This window comes from Cervus canadensis, chromosome 17 (assembly GCF_019320065.1).
Source record: "Cervus canadensis isolate Bull #8, Minnesota chromosome 17, ASM1932006v1, whole genome shotgun sequence".
In the NCBI taxonomy this organism is placed as follows: domain Eukaryota; kingdom Metazoa; phylum Chordata; class Mammalia; order Artiodactyla; family Cervidae; genus Cervus; species Cervus canadensis.
Genome location: NC_057402.1, coordinates 7,989,040 through 8,003,505, shown reverse-complemented (window position 1 = coordinate 8,003,505; position 14,466 = coordinate 7,989,040). Strand labels below are relative to the sequence as shown.

Here is a 14,466-nt window from a genome sequence, read left to right as displayed (position 1 = left end):
GAATCAATATTGCCAGGAGAAATATCCATAACTCAGATATGCAGATGACACCACCCTTATGACAGAAAGTGAAGAAGATCTAAAGAGCCTCTTGATGAAAGTGAAAGTGAAAGAGGAGAGGGAAAATGTTGACTTAAAACTCAACATACGATCATGGCATCCAGTCCCATCACTTCATGGCAAATAGATGGGGAAACAATGGAAACGGTGAGAGACTTTATTTTGGGGGGCTCCAAAATCGCTGCAATTGGGACTGCAGCCATGAAATTTAAAGGCACTTGCTCCTTGGAAGGAAAGTTATGACCAACCTAGACAGCAGACTAAAAAGCAGAGACATTATTTGCCAACAAATTTCCATCTAGTCAAAGCTATGGTTTTTCCAGTAGTCATGTATGGATGTGAGAGCTGGCATATAAAGAAAGCTGAGCACTGTAGAACTGATGATTCTGGACTGTGTTATTGGAGAAAACTCTTGAGAGTGCCTTGGACTTTAGGAAGAATCAACCAGTCCATCCTAAAGGAAATCAGTCCTGACTATTCATCAGAAGGACTGATGTTGAAGCTGAAACTCCAAACCTTTGTCCACCTGATGTGAAGAACTGATTCCTTTGAAAAGACCCTGATGTTGGGAAAGATTGGAGGCAGGAAGAGAAGGGGTTGACAGAGGAAGAGATGGTTGCATGGCATTACCAACTCAATGTGTATGAGTTTAAGTAAGCTCTGGGAGTTGGTCATGCACAGGGAAGCCTGGTGTGCTTCAGTCCATGGGGTCGCAAAGAGTCAGACACGACTGAGTGACTGAAGTGAACTGAATTCTGTAGTAATGATTAAATAACAGCAGTGTGTCTTGCTCAACGACATGTTTCTCCTTTTTTACAAAAACCTTCTTACTGATCCCGTTACCTTAAGATGCATGTTGAGGGAGTGGGTCTGGCCAGACCTTTCTATTGTTAGTAAACAATTGAAAATTACATAAGGCCTTGATAAGTCTAGAGACTGGGGCCCTCTCTGCCCCCTTCTGATGTCTATGTCAGAAGCTTTCCCTACCCCTCTCCACTTGAGTAAAACTTCTGCCACATGAAGCTCTGAGTGACTGAAGCTGTGTCTTTGGTCCTGAAATGAGCTTCTCTCCTTCACAGATCATGAATCTAACACCATTCACCATAAGCTATCAGTACCCCACCCCCCAGAGATGCAGTCTCAGGGCAGCTGGGGGGGCCTGAGATTCTGCATGTGAACGAGGCTCCCAGGTGATGCCAGTGTGAGGACCACATGGCGAGAGACCCAGGACAGGGACCACAGTGCACACCAGCGAGGACACTTCTCACTCCAGCGCTTCTGTGCAGCCTAGGGCCCTGGAGGCTCCCACCAGCTGTGGGCTTGCACTATTGAAGGTCATCCTGATGCTCCAGGGAGATTCAGACAAGGACCTCTCCCTGCCCCAGGGGTTCCGGTTATGAATCCTTGGGAGTCTCCCTGGAGGGTAGGGTAGCAAATATGCAAACTTATGTGGAGAAACTATCCTGAAAAACCCAGGGCCCCCTCCATAGCAGTCTCCCTCACTGCCCAGCTGGGTCCTTGAGTGCTGACCTTCCTGTCCTCGTCCAGGGTGGGCTCTCCCACTGTCTTCACCTCCTCCTGACTGTCCTCCCACATCAGTCAGGGGCCAGGTTTGGGGTCACAGAAGAGAGTGGATAGGAGGCATGAGCCACTGACCAGAGCCCTGCATCTCCCACAGAGGTGTCAGCACCCAGCTGCAGCTGTAGCAACCTTGGGCAGAGGTGAAGAGACCTGAGGAGACCCTGAAGATCTCCTGTAGTATTTCTGGATAGAGCTTTGCCAGCTACTGGGTCAGCTGGGTACCCCAGACCCCCGGGAAAGGCTAGGAGTGGATGAGGGCCATCAATCCAGGTGACTCAGACACTTGCTGCAGCCCGTCCTTCCAAGGCCAGGCCACCATCTCTGCACACAGCCCACCAGCACTGCCTGCCCGCAGTGGAGCAGCCTGAAGGCCTCAGACATGGTCATGTATTACTGTGCAAGGGACACAGTGATGCAAAGCATGTCCTGAGAGTGACAGGATCCCTGCCCCAGCACACAGCTGCAGAAGAGACCCCGCCACCCTGCAAAGACACCCAAGGACTATTCAGATCCAGCACCGGAGGAAGTACCCTCTGCTGTGACCTCAGGAGAAGAACAGAGAGAGAAAACTGTGGAAAGAGCCCATCCCTGAAGGGGCAGGGTGGAGACCCACTCCAGGGGCCCTGATAGGAACTTGATTTCTCTGGGAAACTCACACTGTGTCCTCCCCAAAGTTACTTCGTAATCTCTGCTCCATAGTCAACTCAAACCAGCTGCCTGGTCCAGCTTATATGCAACAAACATCTCAATTAGTGCAAAGTCCTCACAGCACACTGTCCCTGCCAGCCTCCCTCCCTCCTTCCCTCCCTGTCTCCCTCCCTTCCTTCCTTCCTTATTTTCTCCCTTCTTCAATTCATTGGCACATAACTCCCCCTCTGGTCGTCCTGAACATATATATATATATATATATATATGTATATATGTTATATGTTATATATGTATGTTATATATATAACATATGTGTTATATATGTATATATATATATTCTTCTTTCTCAAGACGTGTACTTGTTTGCAGTGCTATAGTGGATTATTTTTAAATACTGTTCAGCATTCTCTTCCTTTGCTCTTCTATCTGTGTTTTAAAGTCTATCTCTGTGCTTGCAGCTCTAGGGCATTCATCCCATGAGGTCCCCTGGAAACGTGACACCAGGTGCTAATACCGTCCTGCTGTGCCTTGGGCTAGAGTTGGGGCAACTCACGGGATGTGTATACACAGCTGAAAGTGACCAGGCGCACATGAGACAAGAGGATGCTCAGGCTGGAATCTGGAGTCCAGGTTCATCTCTTCTTCCATACATAGGAACACGTGTGTGGGTTTATCTGATGATCTTGCCATGACGGTGGAGTGAAATACCTGGGGTGGATCTCCACAAGGATCAGGAATGTCGTGAGTGTCCTGCAATGCCATGTGGCCAGTGCCCTCATTTGAGGTTGTCATGACAACCAACTGTTCAAACCACACCTGTACTGTTGCACAGGACTCCCCACTCCTTCCCTGAGACAGCTCCCCTCACAGCCATCTGAGCAGCACTTCTGCCATGAACATGGTGCTGTGCTGTTTCCGTGCTGGTGCCCTTCTCCAGATGACCCAGGGCCGCCAGCGTAACAAGAAGCCTGAGTCGCTTTTCTGCATGACAGAAAAGAATACTACAATGTAAAGCAACTATACTCCAACTATATATATATATACACACACACATATATATACATATATTCTCAGGTTGTTTCTAGTCTTTTTACTCACTCAGCAGTGCCTTTGTAATAAAAAAGTTTATAATTTCGGTGATGTTGAATATAGCACATTATTTCATGGATCCTATATTTGATGTTTTGTCTAGGTATTATCGCTATATGCAAGGTCAAACTTGAAGTTCTCCCTTGTCCACAGTGAAGGCCACACTGCAGCTGGAATGTACACTTAGCATCCATGACAGTGAATAGATGTCTGTTCCACTGAATTCTTACTGTGTATGTTCAAGTACAGTCATGGAGACCATTGAAAGAAGGGGTATCTACATAAGATTTTTAGAATTATTCTTTAAGTGAGACTTGCCACTTCATCTTACGTTATTGTTGTTGTTCATCCTCAAAGTCATGTCATACTTCCTGGTACACCATGGACTTTTTTATTCAACCGTCAATTAACATCCGTATGGACTAAGTATTTATTTATGTGGACCATCCCCTTGCGAGTGATGAGGACCACAGCATAGGAGAGATTATAGGAAGAGAAAGCAAGAAGGACGAGAGGACCGGGACCTCAGTCTGTCCCTACTTATAAGGACTGAGCTCGCCCACATGCAAATACTCATACCTTCTCTAGAGGAAAATCCACCCCTGGTCTGAGGGAGCCCACAGCTCTCTCCTCACACGGGCTGAGGTCGCAGGGAAGGCAGGGATGTGCGCTAGAAGAAGATGAGGCTGGGGGGTCTTCTCCTCTGCCTGCTCACAGCCCTACAAGGGGAGGGTCTCAGGTGTCAGACAGGGGTCTGTGGGGACGGCTGTGGCTGCAGGTGACTGACAGGGGCTGACTCTCCGTGTCCCCAGGGGTCCTGGCCCAGGTGCAGCTGCAGGAGGCGGGCCCAGAACTGCTGAAGCCTCGCAGACCCTCTCCCTCACGTGTGCTCTCTCTGGTTACTCCATCACCAGTGCTCACTCCTCCTGGGGCTGGATCCGCCAACGCTCAGGGAAGGGGCTGCAGTGGATGGGTTACGTTAGCTACAGTGGAAGCACAAGCTACAGCCCAAGTCTCAAGAGCCGCACCTCCATCTCCAGAGACACATCCAAGAGCCAGTCCTCCCTGCAGCTGAGCGCTGTGACCACCGAGGACACGGCCATGTATTACTGTGCAAGAGACGCAGTGACGGGAAGTCTGTGTGAGCCCAGACAAGAAGCTCCTGCAGGGAGACAGGAGGGCTACAGGGGAGCCCAGGTCCCACCAGGGGGCGCACAGTTCTCACAACTGTGTGATTCAGGATTCAGGAGGACACAAACACTCCTTGGAGGATACAGAACCCACGATTTGCCTTTTAGCAACAGGTCAGGTGCAGATGGAAGTTAAGCGGTTCATTTCCTGTCAGGGTTGGGCCTTCCTCTCCATGTAACAGTTTTCCCTGGGGAACCTCTCTGGACACATGATTCTGAGCTTATACACTCAATCTCTGAATAAGAAGGTGTTCTGAAAATAGGAAGAAAAAGTGTCTCAAGTGTAAAAACTAGAGGCCCACTTACAGTTAGTCATACACATTTTCCCCTGCTTACATCTAGTCTAAACTGAACAGTTTGAAAAAGTTAACATTGGCCTTACCAAGATTTGAACATATTCTTCCATTCTCATTGTGAAATCTCAGCCCTGCTCTACTGGTAGACCAGCCGTCCCTCCCAGGATAGCGGCCCTTGGCTTGCCTGGTTGCCTCCTGCATGAGAAGCATAAATGAGCCAGGCAGCACCACTGGATCCTCAGTGATTCCAGTTAGAGGGCGTGTAGGTAGAGGTGTTTCTATATGTGCTCCTTGCTTCCAGGTCCAATAGGATCCCTACAGGCTTAGATCATACCCGCATCCTGTTCTACTGTGCAGTTTCCTTTATGTCCAATAACCATCACCAGAGCTATTACCAACAGACACATAGATAGGTGGGTGAGGAAAGATTATAGTCAGGTGGATGATAACATGAATTTTCAGAAACTGCTGAAAACAGATCTATACACTTTCTTCACCAGGGCTCCTTAAAATGCAGGGAAATAGCAAGTGTTCTCCTTCTAGGAAGAGCCCTGCAGCCTCACTGGGCAAGTCCACCTCTGCCCAGGATCCCCTTTGATGCGGCCGGGTCCAGCGTAAGAAGCCCACGCCTTGACAGGAGAGCTCACCGTCCCTGATGTGTGCTCTGCAGCACCTCAGCGACAAGTTCAGGCTCGTTTAGCTTCACATCTGTAACACGCAAGTAGACCAACCTGCTTCACACGCTTGCTGTGTATCTGTAGAAACAGACTAGTAAAGCAGGCAAGCAGCTGTGGGATCTAAACACCAGCCCAAGGTTCTCTGTAGTGGAGCTAAGCCTCTGTGCACGCCCCTGAGCAGAGAAGAGAGAGAACATCTTAGAACTGTCCTGGATGAGCTTCCCTGCCCTCGATGTTTTGTTGCAAATGGCCAGTGGTCGTTCTGACCCAACACTTCTCATCAGTGTAGCCAACAGTGAACCAAAGAGGGAAAGCAAGGTCATAGAGCTCACACCTATGACACACAATCAATCTCACACCCAAATCCAGAGAGTCTCTTGCCTTCAGCAGGGCTGTCACCTGATTTCTCTCTCCACTTCAACACAGGATGGGGAGATCTAAATCCTTAGGGCAGTTGTGTGCCTGGAACCTGCAATGATGACTGAGTTGAGGATGATGGTTTTGTGTGAAGCTCTCTATATAACCTTCAGAAATCCATGCCTTGCATTGTTATTGTTGTTCAGTCACTAAGTCATGTTGGACTCTTTGCAACCCCATGAACTGCAGCATACCGGTCTCCTTTGCCCTCCACTGTCCTCCAGAATTTGCTCAAATTCAACTCCATTGAGTCAGTGGTGCTGTCTAACCATCTCACTTCTGCTGCCCATTTCTTTTGCTTTCAACCTTTCCCAGCATCAGGGTGTTTTCCAGTGAGTCACTTCTTCATGTCAGGTGGCCAAAATGTTGGAGCTTCAGCTTCAGCTTCAGCATCAGTCCTTTCAATGAATATTTATGCTTGATTTCCTTTAAGATTAGAGGTGGACTTCCCTGGTAGCTCAGACAGTAAAGCGTCTGCCTAAAATGTAGGAGACCCGGGTTTGATCCCTGGGTCAGGAAGATCCCCTGCAGAAGGAAATGGCAACCCTCTCCAGTATTCTTGCCTGGAAAATCCCATGGACTGAAGACCCTGGTAGGCTACAGTCCATGGGGTCGCAAAGAGTCAGACACGACTTAATGACTTCACTTCACTTCCTTTAAAATTGACTGGATTGACCTCCTTTCGGTCCAAGGGATTCTCATGAGTCTTCTCCAGTATCACAAATCTAAAGATCAGCCTTCTTTTTGATCCAGGTCTCACATTTGTATATGAATCCTGGAAAAATCTTACTGTTGACTATATGGACTTCTGTTTCTGGTAACCACGGCTGGAGACGTGGCTCGGAGCACCTCACTGCTGGCCTCAGATCCGGTCTCTCTCCTGCTGGATCAATTGGCCAGAATCCCTCTCCTGCTGTTGTGTATCTGAGGTGCTCAGGAATGTGTATGAAGGTTCCATCGGAGACTCAGAACAGCGGGCAGAAGCGGGTTGGTCACAGGGCCCTGCCGGAGGAGCTGTATCTGACTCAGCAGCGGGTCTGTCTCCCCACTGACGCCAGGTCCTGAGGTCCTCGGGCAGGTGGTCAGGAGGGACGGGGAGAAGCAAGATGGAGTCTGAGGATGGATGCACCCCGAGGCCGTCCTGGTGAAGAGATGTCCTGCCAGGGGACACGCACATGGCTGACCTAGCTTCTCTGCAGGGTGCTGTGTGGCAACCCACTCCAGTGTTCCTGCCTGCAGAATCCCATGGACAGAGGAGTCTGGTGGGCTACAGTCCGTGGGGCCTCAAAGGGTCAGACACGACTGAGGTGCCTGAGCATGCTCAACTCCCCCCTTCCCCCGGGTGAGCATTCCCTCAGGGCAGCATCTGCTGAGTCAGCTGACAAGGGTGCTGCCTCATCCTCCTCTGACTTCAGGTGTCTCCTCTCAAGCAGGGGTGGGCACTAGAGACCCTCAGGCGTTTGTGCTGTGAGTTGTCAGGGGGCGACTGCACTGGTTTCTGACAAGGGGGCTAGTCTGGCACCTTCTTGTGGGGCCCCTGCAGGGTCCAGGTGCTGCAAGAACAGGGGAATCCAGGGGTGGAACGGTAGGTGGAGTGGGCATCGCGCCCCATGCTTCTGTATGCAGCTATCCTGTGACACAATGTTAGCCCACGGGGGGCTCCAGGAAGCAAAGAGACCCCAAGTCCTCGAGAGCCTCTAGACTCACTGTGAGTGTCAACTGCATCAGTGCAGCTGCAGACTCAGGGAGGTGACGTCCAGGTGTTCTCATAAATTTCTTCCTTGGTTCTCTCTCAAGAGAGTGTATGTTTATTGAAGCTTTTTCTAGAGACAACTTAAAAGCACATGCTGTGTCTAGAAGAATACTCTGAAGGCAGAACACAGCCATTTCATACCAGACTAGAAACACTGCTAGGATGCCCTGTGAGCCCAGGCAGGGGGTGCCCAGGACCCCACTGCAGGGCTGCTGCCCAGGAGCATGTGGGGAGGGGGCTGGGGAGACTCACAGAGGGAGTCTTCTCTTTTCACAGAAAACAATACCTAGTAGGACAAGGACTGGTGAAGTTTAATATTGGGTCCTGTTGAGAATACACAAGTCAATGAGGCCATGAAAAGTACATGTGTATATGTCTGTGAGTGAGTATATGAGTGTGTGAGTGTATGTAAGTGTGTATGTGAGTGTCTGTGTTGTGTGCATGTGAGTGTGTGAGTGTGTAAGTGTGTGCATGTGAGTGTGTGTATGTATGCATGTGTGAGTGTGCGTGAGTGTGTATGTGAGTGTCTGAGTGTGTTGTGTGCACGTTTGTGTGTGAGTGTGTATGTGTGTGCATGTGTGTGTATATGTGTGAGTGTGTATGTGTGTGCCTGTGAGTGTGTGTGTGAGTGTGTATGTGTGTGCATGTGAGTGTGTGTGTGTGTGTGCATGTGTGCTTCTGTTTGCATATGTGTGTGTTTGTGCATGCCTGTGTGACAGGTGTGTGTGTGTGTGTGTGTGTGTGTGTGTGTGAATACCCAGTGGTGGCAGAATTTGGGGAACACACTGATTAAGACGTGAAGATGTCTCTGTGACATTAAAGGCTGGTTCACGGTGAGGACTGTGTCCTGTGGGGCCGGTCACTCACCGCAAGAGCTCTGAGTGCACAGAGGTCAGGGACATGGCAGGGACACACGTCCTCAAACAAGGATGAGGACACGGACACACAAATTCCCACTGAGCATGGTCATGGGTCATAAGACTACTCCTTCCTAATATTGCCCGTGTAGTGAGTGTGAAGTTTTCAGCCTCTAGAACATGCAGATGACCTGTGGTGTCCTAGGTTAAATTGGGATATTCTGAGCCCTGAGAACATCACCCACAACAACACCAGCTCTGCGCAGCAGTCCTGGGAGCACAGCCCTCACCAGGGACAGGAGCTGGAGAGTCCTCCTCCTGGGGCCTTGGCTCCAGGTCAGGGTCATCCCGGTCTGGGGTGGAGGAAGGGACAGGGTCCAGTCAGGGGGGTTCATGCCCTTCTGTCTCCGGTCCACGGGTGTGCACACCCAGGTGCAGCTGGTGCAGTCGGGGCTGAGCTGAGGAAGCCTGGGGCATCAGTGAAGGTGTCCCGCACGGCTTCTGGATACACCTTCAGCGACTACAACATGCACTGGGTGTGACCAGCCCCTCAACACGGGCTTGAGTGGATGGACGGATTGACAGCAAAGATGGTGGACAAAGTATGCACAGAAGCTCCAGGGCAGAGTCACGTTGGCCGCAGACACGTCCACCAGCACCGCCTACATGGAGCTGAGTAATCTGAGGTCTGAGGACACAGCTGTTTATTACTGTCTGAGACACACAGTGTGAACACCCACATCCTGAGGGTGTCAGAAACCCTGAGGGGCAGGGCGGCTGTGCTGGGAGTGGAGAGGAGAGAAATGATGGTTTTCCTGACTTCTCGTCACCAGGAGTCTGGAGTCTGAGAGATCAGATCATGTTCTCGTGGGTCACTGGTGTTTTTGAGCAAGATCTCAAGGTAACAAATATATGAAAGAAAGATGCGAGATAAAGATTTGCCTCCAAAGGTTTATGGATTTTTATTACTTTTTTATCGGGGGTATTGAGAGCCTCACTGTTCTTAGGCATGTTAGCTGAGGCATTATCTGGGATATTTGGTTAATATCAAGTTTGGGATTCTTGTTCTGTAGTGTCCTGGAAAGTCCTCTGCCTCATTCCTTCTCTTTAAAAGTGGTATCGTCCTTGGGGAACCCAAGGATGAATTTCTATTTCCCAGTCTCTGCCAAGCAGCCCACACGTGGCATCCAGTCAGACGCCACGAGCAGGGCTGCAGACTCAGGGCCGACATGTACACAGGTCCCGCTCAGTCTGTGGCAGCACATTGCTCCTTCCGGACCACGGCCTGCAGCGCCCTGTCCCCAGGGGCTGTGCTTGTGGTCCCCTCGTAAGAGGGCGCCATGTGGGAGACACTGGGTAATGTGAGACTCACGTCCTGGCCTGTATTTCTCTGCTGACCATTGTGTCAGGTTCCCACACACACGCGGCTCAAATAAACACACACGTATTCCATTCCAGTCCAGAGTATGATAACTGTTTCACTGGATTGGAATCCAGGTGTGGCAGGACCACAGTCCCAAGGCTCTCAGGGTCTGAATGCTTCTGTGCTCCCAGAATTCATGTTTGGAATTCCTAGGATAATGATGTTAGAATCGGGGTCCTAGGCGGGTGCTTAGGTCATGAGAGTGGAGTCCCTCATGAATGGGGTTGGAGTCTTTCTAAGAAGCCCCAGAGAACATGCCTGTCCCCGTCCACCAGGTGGGGACCCAGGAGGAAGGTGCCTGGTGTGAACCAGGAAGGGAGCCCTCACCAGAAGGCAGCCTCACTGGTGTCCTGACCTGGGGCTTCCAGCCTCCAGGAGTGTGGGAAATAAAGGCTTGTTTACAGACCACCCCACCTGAGCTCCTGTCATGACCCCTGAATGGATAAAGTCAGGGACAATCTGCTTCATTGCCGTATCCTGTCTAGAGCTTCACTGCCTGCATCCCTGGCTCTCAGCCACTTCCTTCATCTGCATAGTCCAGCAAAGCACCCTCCATCAGTGGTCACTTCTCCCAGGGTCTGACGTCCTTGGCGTCCCTCTGAGGAACACAGTTGTGGTTTCAACTGGAGTCACATGATAATCCAGGAAAATCCAAAATTTCTAGACCTCTAAACTAGTCACATTTTCCAAAGCCCCATATGCCACGTGAGGTGACATTCATAGACTCAATGAATGATTCAGACAAACACAGTCCACCTTCAGCCCTGCAAATACATCCATCCCACAGGCCCATTACACTTAGCAAATCCCAGAAAGCCTCCAAAATGTCAACCTAAGAACTGACACTAAATTATAATGTCAATTATAATAAAGATTACAGAGCAATGGTGGTCTAAATACCATCAACCGGAAGTCCCAAATCTAGTCCTCTAACTCAGCTATGCATGAGGATTTGTGTTCTATAATACAGCACTAAGACAGGCATATCTCAGCTACAAGGGGTTTCACTCCATAAAAAGGATGAATGTAAGTCAGAAGGGACCCCTGGTCCCAGTGTGCACGTGAGCTCAGTCCCTGCCGTTGTGTCTGACTCTTTGTGGCCCTATGGACTGTAGGCTGCCAGGCTGCTCTGTCCATGGGACTCTCCAGGCCAAGAATACTGGAGTGGGTTGGTATTTCCTCCTCCAGGGGATCTTCCCGACCCAGGGACTGAACCCAAGTCTCCTGCATTTCCTTCATGTCAAGCAGATTCTTCACTGCTGAGCCACCAGGGAGGCCCCACTGACCCCAACAGTGTTTAAGTCCATCCATGCAAACCCTACCAAGTTCAAGGTCTGGGAATAATCTTCTTTGGCTCCTGTTCCAGCCTCTGGGCCTATTGATCTGGCCCCTTACTTTCCATTCCCTTTTTTGGAAGGTGGTGCATGTTTGAAGCTGAGCACTTTCACCAGCCTGTTTCCTGCTGCTGGAATCTTGAACCACTGCCATGACCCTCGAGTAAAAAACGATTGAGGATGGTGCATGATCCTTTCTGTTCAGTGTTGAATTTGATTTGTTAATAGTTACTGAGAAGTTTTGCATTAAATTCATCAAAGGTATGTTTTATAAAAGTCCCTAGAGAAGCTTTCTGTTCCTAGACTGTTGCTCCTTGGAAGATTTTTAAATTATTATTATAAAATTCAATTTAGACACAAATGATCAGTCTGTTCATGTTGTCTCCTTCATCTTGATTCAGTCCTGCAGGATTCATAGTTTAGGAATTTGTCCATTTCTTCTAGATTTCCAATGTGTTGGCATACAGCTGTTTGTAATAATAGCATATGATTTTTTGTATCTCTGTGGTATTAGCTTTATTTCTTTTCTATTTTTTATTTTTATTCCAGTAAATTTGTTTTCCTCCTCTGAAGACTGGCTAAAGATTTATGGTTTTGTTTGTCTTAGCAAAAATGACAACGACAACAACAAGAAGCCATCTGTTGATTTCACTGATCGTTTTCACTGTTTTGTCTGTGTGTATGTGTGTTTTCATCTCAATATTATTAATTTCTGCACTTTTTTGTAATTTCCTTCCTTCCACTGCCTCTGGGCTCTTTTGGTGTTTGTTTTCTAGTTTCTGTAGGTAGTAAGTTTGACTGTTTAATTCCAGATTCTTGAAGAAGGCCGGTATCACTGTCAGCTTGCATTTCAGAAATGCTTGGCAGGCACAGAGTTTAGAGATAAGTGTGTGTTACTCGATCGTCGTGTCTGACATTTTGTGACCCCATTGACTGTAGCCTGCCAGTCTTCTTTGTCCTTTCTAGGCAAGAATACTGGTGTGGGTTGCCATTTCCTACTCCAGGGAATCGTTCACACCTGGGGATTGAACCCAGGTCTCCTACATTGCAAATAGATTCTTTACCACAAGAGGCAAATTTCTCATTATCTACAGAACACTGTAGATAGAAAACCCTGAAGACTCCACACAAAACTACTAGACCACACTCATCCAGAGAGGACTGAACTCAACAGGTCAGAGTGGGTACCAGTGTCTGATTGCTCACGGCTGAGGAGTTGCTGGGGATTCTCTGGATCCCACTTCTGATGCCATAAACTAAACCCCATAACAGACCAAGGCAGTGGATTTGGGGATGAGGTCTGCAGTCCCCAGTACCTTGAGATGAGAAGCATATTTGGCTTTTACAGGTGGCCCAATGGAATCACAAGATCAGAGAAAGTGCAGGAGAGAAGAAAGCCTGTTAGGTGATGCACACAAGACCCCATTGGCTTTGATAAGGGACGAAGGTGTTGAGCCAAGGGATGAGGACACATCTAGAAGCTCAGTGACCTGGATGCCAGAGGCCCACAGATCCAGGGTCACCCTCAGGGGTCCTGATACCATCTGGGACATTTGAGCCCACAAACTGAGGCAGCGTGACGAGGGACCTCTCCCCAGAGCACATTCAGATGTCGGGAAACAGGATCTGGTACAGAAGACATGCTGGTGCAGAACTGCTATCGCCAAAGCCAGACCAGAAAGGGCTTTTCATAGACAGTAGGTTCTACCTCAGTCAGTGTTCAGGTGAGATCCCTGTGCCGAGGAAGAGCTGACCTGCCCCAGATGCGAAGGGGTGACGTCTCAGGGCAGGAGAGGCCAGGGTCACACGGATAGGGTGTCAGTCAGAGATGGGGACTCACACCGGTCTCTTCTGGCTCCAGGAGAGATAACACCTCTGATGGCAGCACTCACCACCCCCGGAAAACCCACCTAAAGTCCAGACACGCGGTGACGGCCGTCATCCCCAGTCTACATGCTCACAGCCGGGATGCAGGTGCGAGGCCACAGCCTCAGGGCCACAGGGAGATGGGGGAGCTGTGCTCTGCTCTCCAGCACTGCTGACTCAGAGGACCTCAGGCTCAGTCCAGGACACGGAGACCCTGGGCTCGGGAAAGCTGCTCTCAGTGGGGTTTTCAAGGGAACCTGCTTCCTGAGGAGGGGCTTTCCTCTGACCACGCCGCCCTCACACTCTGCATGCCGTTCACTGTGAAGGTTTACCTCCAAGAACCATGCATGACCTCTCACCACTGTGGTGGGGACTATGTTCCCTGAGCTCCCATCTCATGGCAGGGACACAGAGAGGAAGAAATAAGCACGTGGAGGAGGACGGAGTCTGTGCAGAGTGACCAGGGCACCTGCCCAGCATGTTGGAGCACTGAGGAGCTCCCAGGCGCTGTCTGTCCTTAGTAATTGGTAGCCTTAAAGTTCTCAATATCCACCCTCAAGAAGCGGGTCCTGAGGTTCACAAATTCCTGCAGACACTCAGTTGTGTGCAGAAAAATGCAGAACAGGCCACCTGGCAAGTCAGCCATGCTGGGAAGATGAGCATCTCAGCAGAAATGACTACTTTGTCCACAAAATTAACTGCATGGTTAGTTATTAGGAACAACCCCACCTCCGGAGCAGCTCTTAATTTTAAACTGTTTCAGGTGAAGAAATATCCTCAACACTTAAGGGAAGAAATAAATCCTTTGGGAGTTATGATAAAAATTAAATTGTACTGAGTATATTTGAGTTAAATGCAATTGTTATGTGCATTTTATGTCCAATGTTTTAACATCCTGTTTATGAGCATAAGCTAAAGCAGAAAAGAAAAACAAATAACAGTTTCTGACAGCTATGCAGACACTGAGTCTGCAGTGCATAGTTGACAAGTAAAGAGATAAACATTCATGGGATTACTCTCTTCCCAAAATCTGTGATTGATAATTGGCCACATCTTTCTTCCTGTCCAGCCCTTCCACATCCTTTCGTTTCTGGACACAGAGGACCCCAAATTTTGGGAGGGGAACTACAGCAAGGGGCTGAGTTCTCTGAAGGCACAGTCAGCACCCACTTTCACAAGGGGAGCCCCAGAGACAGGGACCTCCAGTCACTGCTTTCTGCTTTTTATGCAGAGGCCCCTCCCACAGGCAAATATCCACTCAGGTCACAGGCTGGA

The 14,466-nt window shown here is 49.4% G+C and overlaps 1 gene segment (V, D, J or C); it reads left to right on the top strand.

The window, feature by feature from the left end:
* The first annotated feature begins 4,058 nt into the window (after positions 1–4,058).
* On the top strand, positions 4,059–9,110 carry LOC122454891. The segment is given in 3 exon segments: positions 4,059–4,110; positions 4,191–4,519; positions 9,001–9,110. Coding segments are annotated over 3 exon segments (491 nt in total).
* Positions 9,111–14,466: the final 5,356 nt, after the last annotated feature.